Source organism: Zootoca vivipara, chromosome 7 (assembly GCF_963506605.1).
Source record: "Zootoca vivipara chromosome 7, rZooViv1.1, whole genome shotgun sequence".
Taxonomy (NCBI): Eukaryota; Metazoa; Chordata; class Lepidosauria; order Squamata; family Lacertidae; genus Zootoca; species Zootoca vivipara.
Window position 1 is genome coordinate 69,997,148 of NC_083282.1, and position 12,480 is coordinate 70,009,627.

At 42.7% G+C, this 12,480-nt stretch overlaps 1 protein-coding gene across 1 annotated transcript; it reads left to right on the plus strand.

Annotated features, from left to right (window-relative positions):
* The first annotated feature begins 3,313 nt into the window (after positions 1-3,313).
* SRSF6 (serine and arginine rich splicing factor 6) lies at positions 3,314-9,587 on the plus strand. The gene is made up of 6 exons (XM_035123204.2): positions 3,314-3,576; positions 3,960-4,108; positions 5,601-5,722; positions 6,168-6,376; positions 6,794-6,877; positions 7,065-9,587. Exons 1-6 carry the CDS (start codon positions 3,470-3,472, stop codon positions 7,426-7,428), a joined length of 1,035 nt encoding a protein of 344 aa, XP_034979095.1. The 5' UTR covers positions 3,314-3,469; the 3' UTR covers positions 7,429-9,587.
* The last annotated feature ends 2,893 nt before the right edge of the window (positions 9,588-12,480 follow it).

Consider the following 12,480-nt stretch of genomic DNA (forward strand, 5'->3'; position numbering starts at 1 on the left):
GATGAAATTGAAATTCTTGAAAGATTGGAGTAAATATACGAGTTATCTGAAAGACCATTGTAACCAACTGACTATGCTTGTAGGACTACAAGATGTTTTGTAAGGAGAACTATATGAAATATTGCAGAAAAGATTTATGAGAATGGATTTTAAGTTATGGATTATTAAAAGTAATAGGATAACAAATGTAAGATTAAGAGATGAGGTTTGGAAATCATTAGACGTGGTTGATGGAAGTCTCAGGCTAAAATACCCAAAATGTTGTATAAGATGAGATGTTCTGTTTGGAAAAAATATGTAAAAACTAATAAAAATGTATATTTTTAAAAAAGCAGTAAAACAGCAAATATACAAATTCTTAAATGAAAATGTTGCTTAATCACAACACAGAGCCAATCTAGATTATTGGTAAAACCTCCTGAGGCTAGTAAATTGTTCATTTCCTACAACGTGTGGCACAAAATGAGCATATTTTTCACCACAGAATCCAATCACATTTTTTCCCTCCTCCAAGGAAGCTCAGCAATTAGACTCTTACTGATTATCTGGGAGACAGGAGTCACATTATGAGATTTAGGTAGGAGTCTCTGGTGGATTTTCTTAGTGAAGTTAATAGACATAGGAGATTTGCCTGTGAAACATGAGGATGAAACCTGCAAATTGAAGAGTATTAAAAAGTAGGATCTTTTAATGTTTTCTGGGAAAGGCCTTAAGAGTTGAATGTCACAAACACAAACAGAGAAACCCAAGGGAACTGTATATTTCCAAAATGAAGCAGCATGTCTGAGAGCAGCAATGACAAGTGCATTTTAATACTAAGGAGGTTATGAATATAGAGAAGTTTAACTATTTAAAGGGGGGGCCTTTGAGAGATCTGCCAAAAGCTTTAAGCTCTAGCACAGGGGCATCAAAATCAAAAATTATGTAGCGCCAAACACTCCACCCAGTAATCACCAGGCGGCTACACCCACAATGTTTTCATCCCCTCCTCCAGAAGCAAGGTGGGATGGAGCTGCTATGCAAGCTTCCTAGAAGGTGAGTCACTTTTCCTTACCAGAGGCGGCATGGAGGTTGATGCAGTGCAAACACACAAGCAGGAACACCAGTTTGGCTACACCATTGTATTTGCCCCACACCAACTTCCCCACTGCTTCATTCCTTCCCTTCTCCCCCCCCCCGGTGAGTTGCTTCTGCCCTCACTACAAAATCACTAGTTTTGATTTTGGAGAGATTTTTGGAGAGTTAGGGCTCTTCCACCTTCTGCTGCCCGCAAACTCTCAACCGTCACTGCCCTTTTGTATGCTATGTCTCACACTAGGCTCTTCAGCACTACCAATGCTCTGGACCTTCTACAAACTACTCAAACCATGTTTTAGAACAGTGGGAGGAGCCATTCTTATGTCGGGGGCCACATTTCCGCAGATTAATGGTGCTGAGGGCCACAGGACAGCAGATGATGGGGCTGAAGGGCAGGTCCAGAGCTAGGTTTCCTAGACAGCCAGATTAGACTGTGTTCTAACAGAACAAAACGTACACACATTTGCTATTTATTAAATTTATATCCCACCAATGGAACCCAGGGAACAGAGGCGTAGGAAGGTCAGGTGATATCCGGTGCAGAAAATTTCTTGTCACATCCCCCACACATTGATTTTTTTAAATTATTTTGCCTGCAAAAATGGTTTTACATTATTTCATATTTTCTTATAAAGGAATGTGGATTCTGGGCCTCTGATAACAAGTAGGCAACTATGGACAGATACTTAAATCTACAGGATGGATTGTGTTTTGGCTTGTGTTATTTTATTTATATTTACCGGTATTGTTTATTTATTTAATAAAATTTATTTTTAAAAACCTGCAAAGTGGTTTACCAAAACAAAAAACAAAGAAAACACCATAGCAGTAAAATCAAGAAAAATCAGCTGCGTGCAGGGGGCAGGGCAAAGGCAAGCCAAGGCCTAATCTACTCAGCCTAGTCTCATTTTCTTCACATAGGCCAACTTTCCAGGACCTGGGAAGCCCAGCAGAGGGTAAGCCAGTGGGGTGGTTCATTAAAAAAAATGCCTGCTCCAAAGGTCTTATCTTACTAAACTAGGGATTATATAGCTATATCTGAAATTTCATGCATATCAGTTAATATCTTTACCCTGCTCCACTGAATTGAAATTTGAGCCTTCACAACATAGGAAAACGGCCTAGTAACAGCTATTTTTGTGGAGGAGGGTCAAGATATTAACTGATATGCATGAAATTTCATATATACAGTAGCTATATAATCCCTAGTGTAGTAAGATAAGACCCTCGGAGCAGGCATTTTCAAAAAAGTTTTTTTTATGGGTAGTAATTGTTACTGGATAATTTGTCACCCCCTCCATGATGGCACATGGGACGGCCCGCCCCCGCCCCCCTTTCCTACACCCCTGTCTGGGAAACCAACAAGAAGTGATGAATAAATAAATAAATATTAATTCCAGTAGAGGTGCAGACTGGGAAAAATCTCAACTTAAAAGGCTTTTATCAGTTGTCAATAAGCAAGACAATCCACAGCACCCTCCCTATGTAAAAAAATGTTTTTCCATCTTGTCCATTGTTCTTACCGATTATAATTTTATATATAGCCATGTAAAATAGTTTTCCTGGCCTCGTCATCTTTGTCTGCTACCTGTAATTCAGTTTTGCTGAAGCGTTATTGTGGAGGATGCGCTGCATGCGAACTGCTAACAAATTAGGCTTTTATGAGGGGCGGGATCTTGCGGGGGATCAGTTACTCTATCCATCTTTATTTGGTGTCTTGCATTCACCAACCTTGCTTTGCGATAACTGTTACTGGCTCAAAAAGGTCAAATGCCTTGTACTACCGCTGAAGCCATTTCTTTGATTCTGCACCTAGCTAATATTCTTAAAAGTAAATTTATTTTAAAAATAAAAGGAAGATCTTTAGCGGGCACGGAAAAACATACTAAAAGCCCAATTCAGCTAGCGTACTCCGGGGTAAACGGAGTTAGGCGTCACTCTGCGTTTTCTCCCTTTCCCGTCCACCGCTTTCTAAAAGCAAAACCTGCACGTAGTACAAATCGAACGGCTCTAGGCTCGTGGGTCAACGCGCATGCGCAAACTAGCTCGCCCCCTCCACCGCCCCAGCTGGAGCGCAAACTTAAGATACGACACGACGGAAGCGTCCGGAGTGCTGCGCGCACGCGCACTCCCCAGCGCCTCTTGTTCTTCTCTCTTCCCCCCTTCCACTGGCTCCCTTTTGTGACGCCTTCGCACGCCATTGACCCGGCTCAGGCCCCGCCCACCACTATAAAAGCCCGCTCGGGGGTGGAGCGCCATTGTGCTGCGGAGCAGGCCGCAGCAGCGAGTTTCTCGAGGCTTTTCGTCCCGCCGGCGCCCGATCTGCTTTTCGGCTCTTACGCGTTCTTCCCTCTTTTCCCCCCTTTTTTTCTCCCTTTCTAGGTCGCGGAAGATGCCGCGCGTCTATATCGGCCGCCTGAGCTACCATGTGCGGGAAAAGGACCTGCAGCGCTTCTTCAGCGGCTACGGCCGCTTGCTCGAGGTCGACTTGAAAAACGGGTGAGGCGGCGGGCGGGGAGGGTTTCTTCCTCGAGGGGGCGGGAAAGGAGGGAGCGAGGCGCGCGCGGCGGGTGGGGGGCTTGGGGCGCCGCTTCTTCCCCCTCCCCTCATGCCGCGTGGCGTCGCGTTCAAAATGGCGGCAGCCCCCATTGTCCCGTCAGCGGAGGAAGCGAGTGAAGCGGAGAGGGAGAACGGAATGCCCTCCTTTGACAGCAGCGCCTCAGGGACTCACGGCCGGGCCGGTTGTTGTGCGCGCGTGCCTGACGCCGACGTGCTCGTGTTTATTATGCCTATAAGAATGCCTGTGAATAGACGTAGGCGTGTATATGACACGGGTACGGGCCTATAGGGTAACTTTCCCGCCGCCTCGTCTCGTCCCCCAGGTATGGGTTTGTGGAATTCGAGGATTCCCGGGACGCGGAGGATGCCGTTTACGAGCTGAACGGCAAGGACCTGTGCGGGGAGCGGGTGATAGTGGAGCACGCCCGCGGCCCCCGCCGGGACAGGGACGGCTACAGCTACAGCAGCCGCAGTGAGTGTTGCTCCGCCGCGGCCTACTTCGAGCAGGCGCGCGGAGTTGGGAAGGGAGGACGCGGGGGAGGGATCAGGCGGGAGGGAGGCTAGGCGGGGAGAGAAGGGGGAGCGGGTTGGTCGGCCTGGCCCCTCGGAATGTGGGGAAAGCGGAGGGAGGGGTCACGACGGGGGCTGGGGAGGAGGGGTCGTAGGCCCCTGGTTGGGGGTGTGTGGATTGGGCAGGGTTATTAGGCGGGGCTTTACTGCGCTACTTAACCTTTGGGTGCATAGCTTAGGAAGTTTTCTGGTGGGGTTTAGGCACCCGCAGTGCCAAGCTGCACTCAAAAAGTTTAAGATCCTTGTTTATTACGCTGGGGATTCTCAAAGCAGAGGAGGAGGCGGGGAGGGGCGTTTGTGGGGAGGGGGTTGTATTAAGAACTCACTGCTCTTAATCAGAATGCATCCCGTGCAGATATTGCATAGCAAAAACTGCCACTCAGCGGAGAAAGTTTGTGCTGTGGAGGAGCTAACCTAAAACAGGCACAGCCGTCTTTAAGCAGTATTGTCTTCAGAAGCACTTTGCTTCGTGTTCCCAAGCATAAGTAACTGCTGGGACTTTTGAGGGTGGCGATAGCTGACTTTCACAGAGACTGATTATTTCGAATTGGAAAGAAAACGACTACATGCTGATGCAAAGCCCATTTTGTTTAGCTTTTCCCGGAAAGGATCTGGGATGCGTCAGACTTATTTATATGATGATTAAGAGCAGTAAGGCGGACAAATATATTTTCTAATGGGTTGCTGCTGGTGGGGGTGGGATTTCTTGCAAATGTGTATGTTTGTTTTTAAAGTTGTTGCATGTTCAATTCAAACTTTTTAACAAGTCCTTGATGTTTCAATTTAAAAGTGACCAGTGGGGCTGAGGCTGTGTCCACTGAGGCTAAGATGACTGCCTTTCCTGATTGGCCATGGCTTTTCCATACATTGTGTGACCCTTGCCCTATGACCCTTTGGCTGACCTTACCGGAAGCCATGACGACAGCAGCCTTTTGCCATTAGACGCAGGGTGATGGTGAGGATTCCAAGGGTTAGACAAAACTGGTTAAACTGAACTAGGTGACTGTTACCTTGCGTGTGTTGTGGCCAAACCACCACCAAATACCTCATACTGTGATGTAAGTACTTAGTGTAATCTAGTAATCGTTTTTGTAAAATGTAGAAATGCATGTAATCAGTTAAGTTTTATATTTTACAATGTTCTGTAAAATAAAACTTAGCAAGGTAAATCTAATAAGGAGCAGTCACTCTCTAACAGAGTTTAGGAGCACAGTTTTGTAGGATTTTAGTCTTTGATTTGCCCTTAATATATAAAATGTGGCGAATTAAAAAATTTGTTGCAGGATTAGAAAGATAAAGTCCTACTCCTGTAAATGCAATTTGTAAACTAAAGTAAACTAACTTTTCATTGCTTTTATACAAGTTTGCTAACTTTGTATCTTTGTATGATAAAGGTGGAGGAGGATATAGCAGTCGAAGAGGATCAGGAAGAGATAAATATGGACCACCTGTTCGCACAGAATACAGATTAATTGTTGAAAACCTTTCCAGTCGCTGTAGTTGGCAGGATTTGAAAGTACGTTGTCAGAATAATATTTTTTGTTTTTTATTTTTAAAAGCAAGTTATCAAACAGCTCTTTGAGTCCCATAAACTTTGAAGAATGCCAGTTCACTTTGAAAAGTACAGTGGTACCTCGGTTTAAGTACAAATTGGTTCCGCAAGTCTGTACTTAACCTGAAGCGAATTTTCCCACTGAAAGTAATGGAAAATGGATTAATCCGCTCCAGACGGTCCGTGGAGACCTGAAGCATACTTGACCTGAAGCGAACTTTCCCATTGAAAGTAATGGAAAGTGGATTAATCCATTCCAGACAGGTCCGCGGAGTACTTAAACTGGGAGTACTCAAACCGAAGCGCACTTAAACTGAGGTATGACTGTATGTGTATTGAGTTTGCTGAAGCTGGTGTAGTGTCCTTCCTGTGTTTGTGGAGAGACTAATATTTCAATTTTCTCTTTAAGGATTTTATGAGGCAAGCTGGTGAGGTAACCTATGCGGATGCTCACAAAGAACGCACAAATGAAGGAGTAATTGAATTCCGTTCTTACTCTGACATGAAGCGTGCTCTGGACAAATTGGATGGTACAGAGATAAATGGACGAAAGATCAGGCTGGTTGAAGACAAGCCACGGTCAAGCCATAGACGATCTTATTCTGGCAGTAGATCAAGGTATCTTTAGAATTGATGCTGATGTGTTTTGTAAGATTTTCTGTGTATGAATTAAATCCGAAAATGGGGATATACAGAAAATTGCATCAGTTATTTCCCTGAATAGAGAAGAATACAGCTTGCAGTGTTGGGTAACAGGGGTCCCCACTTCAGGTGTTACACTACTCAAGTTAGCTGGCTGTACTAATATGTGCACAAGTTCAGATTTCTTTGGATATCTGTGCAAGAATATAAATTCGTGGGAACATCAGGACATATTGAACTCTGTGGTTTGGGACTTTTGTATGTGCAATGAAATTCCACTTTTGTCCCCGGCACATCCTTCTCAGCAGATGGGGGGGGGGGTGGAGAAGAAAAAGAAGTCCTGTTATGCCAGTGATACATGGTGCCCAAATAGCTGCCGTGTTTCTTTTTCAGGTCCCGTTCTAGAAGGAGATCACGTAGTAGAAGTCGTAGGAGCAGCCGCAGTAGATCCCGTAGTGCCTCAAAAAGCCGATCTCGGTGAGAATTTGAATTTATATATCTGTCTTGCTAACAATGCATTAGGAGGTGTGTTCCGATAGAAGTATTCTCCTACCTTAAGTGCTCACACTCTGCATTGGTATTTAAATTCCTAAGCTTGCAAACAAATGGGCTTCTATGTGTAGACTTGCAATAAGTAAATAACTTTTATTCTTTTGAACAAAAGTTCTAAATCTAGGTCTCGAAGCAAAGATCGTTCACGGTCCAGATCTAAAAGTAGAAAGTCGAGATCAAAGAGCAAATCTAAGGTGAAATCTGACAGAGGTTCACAATCCCGCAGCAGATCCAAAGAGAAGTCTGAGAAGTCTCGCAGCAGATCCAGGTCTGTGTCTCGATCGCCAAAAGAAAATGGTAAAGGAGAAGCAAAGTCAAAATCAAGGTCGAGGAGCAGATCTCGTTCCAATTCGCCAATGCAGGATGAACCTGCAAAGGCACGGTCAGAATCCCCACCCAAGAGGAATGAATCGCGATCCCGGTCACGATCACATTCAAAATCCCGCTCACGTTCACGATCCAGTTCACAAGATTAATATTGGAACTCATTTCCCTTTTCACATGATTATGGAACATTTGTATGCCAGGCCAGAGGTCTTTTTTATGTTAGTATTGGCGAAGTTGGCCTGCTTAGTTGCAGAAAGAAGCAGTCTGAAAACCACATAAATGAGGCGCAAAAGTTTGAAATATCTAAAACTTTTTATGGAAGTGGCAAAGAGCAGGAAAAGATTATCTTTGTAGAAATTAGGGCAAATCCTTGATTATTATTTTTTAATAGTGCCCCATCAGAAATCTCTGGGGAAATGAGTTTTATATAAAATCTTTTGAGTGCAGAAGGTTTTTGGAAAGGTAACTATTCATAAATGTTTCTGTTATTTAAAATTACTGGAATTAATAGGCTATGGCTTGCTTCTAAAAGTGCATGAGAGCCTTAGTGAACAGGTCAGAGATGCTTATAAAACTGATAAGCCATCTATGAGTTTGAATTGGAACACTTCTTTTGTGTTGTACCCAAACTTGCCAGAAGTTACTTCTTTGCTCCTTTGTCACCATCTTGAGGCAGTATTGACAACCTAATAAAAATGGTCCTCTCTAACTTTGCATGGTGCAATTTTGCCTAACAAAATAAAGCTGACAACAAGTGAAATTCAAAGTACCGCATTACTTTTTAGTTGCCAAGTTCTTTGGTTGGTTGTTTTGTTGTCCTCTTAACTGCTGCCACATTCTGCATCTCAATTATAAGAGGTTGCTAACTTCCCATGAAAATTAGCACTTGATGAAACTTCTTGTACTGAACTTAAGCTTTAGTGTTAATGGGTAGTCTAGAACTAGATTTCCCATTATGATTTGTGCAGCTGGATTAGAAATAAAATCAGTTCCCCTAATATTTGTAGCAAACCAGTTAGCAACAATAACAGAATATTAGCACAGCCGTGTTACCTTTATACAATGTGTAGTTTGACTTGTATAAAATTAAATCATTGATTCCAGTGTTTGCTTTGTAACGTAGCTTTATTTGCTAGATGATGTATAGAGTAGTCTAACCTTATTTTGGTATGCAAGTAAAGGAAACTGGAAATGGCCTGTGATGTTGGACTACAAATGTTATCACAAATGATTTAATATTATTTGAAATGGAAAACAGATTCCTCTTTTTACTTAGATTGTTCATAAAACTTTCTGCTTTTTTTGTTAAACTCATAACAATAGCTACTCTTTAGCTGCCATTTAGCAGCAATCCAAGCCCTGAAAACTGAAATAGTTCAGGTTAGTACAAGTTTCACTAGCCCCATGGCTCCCCTGATGATGCTTAACAATCATGCAGGAAACTGGTCAGCCCCTCTTCTTTATTTCAGCTCTAGTGATAAGCTGATACATTTTCAGGGACCTTATTCTCTAGAATCATTTGTATTTTTTCTGACCTATAATGAGAGCACTTTTCAAGGCTCCATAAGGTTATTTTTCTTTGTGTTTATGAAGTTATTTTGTATTTTGCTGGGAATGAGCATGTTCAGAGGTGGTGTACATGGCTAAAGAATACAGTACATCTAAAATGCAGCCCTAAAATTAGAAATTGAAGCAATGCAGCATATCATTTAAATGTCATAACGAAATGCCTGTTAACAGTATTCAGCATAATCTTCAAGCAGGAAAAGAGGGGCCAAATAAGCCATAAGCCAGAACTTAATTGTCCCTTCTCTTTAATTAATGTGGAAGAAGGTCTTTGTCTAGAATGCTGCACCCAGAGATAGGTGTGTGGCTAGGACTCCAGATTATTCTTTGCCAGTTTTTATAGGTTCAATTTAAGGTGCTAATTGCAGACCATGACTGAAATTGTTCGGAAGAAATAGATTTTTAACTAGCATGGATCATTGTTCAACAACTATGTTAGGATTGTCACATAGGAAACCTTACTTACTGAAAAGCAAAACTGGGTACGTAAAAGCAAATGGATTCAAGCGGTTTATATGTATTTTGCCGGGATATCTGAATGTTTTAAGTCAGAGGAATTACTTTCTGATCAGCACCTGTAAGGAAATAACCCTTATCATAGCTACAGATATGTCTTTACAACTGCCATAGATTCATAGTTGTGAAGTCTTAAAATTTGAGTTGCAATAAAAGCTTGCAATGGCAAAGCTCTCATCTGTTCACCTCCAGTGCAAAAAAAGCCATATAAAATATTTTTTCTCCACAGCTATCTACCTGTGTTCATCCTAATTTTACTTTGCTGGGGTTGGAGCAAAGCATGGCTGTTACACTGAAAGACTTAATACACTTTTTAACAAATCAGGCAACATCTGACACTATCACAGTTAAAACTCGAATTTCGTATAATATTCACCATTTCATTAAGCTTTTATCTCACATTCTCACAGAGAATCTAGGAAATTGCAGACTTTTCAGCATAAAGTTTCAGGTCATTGGTGGAATTAAGGGGCCATGTTTGAAGGCTAAGCCCTCCAGATTACAGTATTGAAACAAATTTTAAAATACAAATAACAGTTTTTTAAAAATAAATCTGCAGTTGATTAAAACTCAGATTACAATATTACGAATGCAATTCAGATTTAATCAAATAAGTTTTTATGGGCTGATTGAAAACTAGCAAAAACAGCCCTGTGTGCGCCTTTTAAGAGAGTTCCGAAGAACGTGACTGCTACTTAGAAGGCCTGTGATTAGCAGCTGTTAGTCTGATGAATCTTGGGGCGGGCTTTGGAAGCCAATCAACCTGAAGGCATCAGCTGGTCCATATGGGTGCAGAGGCAGTACTTCAAATTGCATGTTCCTGTTCCATTTAGGAAAAAGTGAACGACAGTACTACTACATCCTACTTAAATGATTTCCGCTACTCATTAACCAAGATGGCTCACAGGTCTTAGTTCCATCCCACCCCCCTTTTCTAAATACTAATTAAAGGCAAACCCATGCAGATCACATAGTGGTCTAGTATTGATGCAACCTGGGCATGTTAATGGAAACAAGGACACGTTCTGTTGATAGGCTTGAGTCTGACACATTTGTGATTTTGTCTAACCCTCTCAAAGCTGTGCAAGTTAGCCATCACCTCTTGAGGGACAAATGCCATAGTTGGTTATGTGAAGGATTGCCTTTTGTCTCGATTGAATCTTCTAACATTCAGCTTTTTTGGTGGCCCAGGGTTCTGGTATTATGGGAGGTATACTAGAACTATATATCGGAATACAACTGCTTATGCTGCCTCAGACAGCTTCCCAGTACCTGGGAAGATCACAAGCAGGACATGTTTAGGCTCATCAGCTCCACACCAGGAAACCTGAATATGGGGGGTGAATTTTGCTGTTGTGGCTAATAGCCATTGATTGGCCTAATGATCAGACAATTCATACAGACTGTCTAAAAATCCAGAAAATGCAATCTCCACCTCTTGTGAATGCTGCATATTGTGGACACACTGGCCTGCTTTGCATGTAACACTGCCGGTAGTCTTCAACATTTTCAAGACCAGGGAGCAACCTTTAACCCAAACATGAATTTGGAGACCCATTTCTTAATGCCGCTGTCCCATGACCTAGTTGGTTTCAAAACAACGAAAGAAGACCAATGTGCTAAACGGGTGGGGAATCTGAGCCAGAGGACTAGATCCTTATCTGTCTATTTTGTCAATGTTGCACCTGTACAATGTGAGCTAATGGATTGCTTTCTAGTAGTGAAGGGCCTCCATGGGAGCTCGGCAAATAAAAAGGTGGAACTCTAATCCCAGTATTCTGTTTCACCTCATAGTTGCTGGTCTTTGGAGTGACTCATGGTTTCATGTTGTCCCTCGTGCTTTTTAGCATCTACAAGAAACTGCTGGGGGAAGTCTTCTAAATCAGCAGTTTTCAATAGTTTCCCACCTGAGGCCCAGCTTTAAGCCAAACATTCATTTGGGGATCCATTTCTTTTTTACTCTATATTTGCATGGTGGCATTGCTGCTGTTGCCACCCATCTTAAATGGTAGCACCATCTCTAACCTGGTACTGGGTCCTCCAACCCATAAGTTGAACACCAGTTTCCTAGAGGCTTGGTATAAAATGTGAACTTCATGATAGTGACACAATTCTACCTCTTACCCTTCTAGTCCCATGGAAACCCCGGTCAGGTGGCTGCTGGTGGTTTTAGAATGGACCAGGGCAAGCTTGCTAATGCTTAGTTAAGATTAGGCAGTACTTTGGGTTGCATCTAAATTGCATCAAAGTCTCAATGTAGGTTATTTTACTTGCATTGATTTCAGTACAGCATGCATCCTTGAAAGCAATGCAATGCAGGTGGGCAGCATCCATCCTTAACCTGCTTATTTGGATATAAACAATTTGCTTCTATTTTCTCATCAAGTGAGTGATACAAACGCACCTTGGCATTGGTTCTGTTTACTTGGGTCAAGGCTGTTCAGATGCTGCATCGCTTGAACTGAGAATTGTCGAGCTCACAGGTTTGAAGGTCTCTCTAAGTTTGGAACTAGTTCTGCAGGTGGCTGCAGCCTTTGCTGTTCCACCTAGGAAGTGCCTGTTTTGAGGAGAAAGGCAGGATTGGCATCCATCCAGCCCTCACAATGGCTTTAAGGTTGGAAGAGGGCTGATCAGAAACCAGATCTTACTGGTCTTAGTCTTCTAACCCAGTTTTCCAGTCCTGGTTTCTTCCAGATGTTTTGGACAACTCGTCTCAAGGAGGAGTTAATAGTGCAAAACATCTGGAGGACACCAGGTCGCAGAATGTTTAATCAATCACATTGGCTGTGTGCATAAACATTCCTCACTTCTGATAGTTTTGAGGGTCTTTACAAAATCCAGTACTTCCTTGCAGAACATGGGGGTTCACAGCCTTTCTCCTCTTCCTTGGCCCCTTCTGGCACAGGATGTCCACATGCAACATGAATGGTCCCACTCTACAAATGGGAGACTAATACTTGGACACCCCCCCCCAAAAAATGCATTCACATCTCTGAAGAACAGTTGTGATTGAGCTGGCATCACATCCAGCACATGTAATTACTGCTTGCTTTATAAATCAAAGAGGAAAGGATAAAAGCATAGCAATTTGGCTTGCCATTAAGAACAGAATTCAGGAA

Coding starts and splice junctions, on each gene's coding strand:
- SRSF6 (XM_035123204.2), top strand. CDS start 3,470: ATGCCGCGCGTCTATATCGGCCGCCTGAGCTACCATGTGCGGGAAAAG. Junction 3,577..3,959: donor GAGGTCGACTTGAAAAACGG/GTGAGGCGGCGG, acceptor CTCGTCCCCCAG/GTATGGGTTTGTGGAATTCG. Junction 4,109..5,600: donor CTACAGCTACAGCAGCCGCA/GTGAGTGTTGCT, acceptor TGTATGATAAAG/GTGGAGGAGGATATAGCAGT.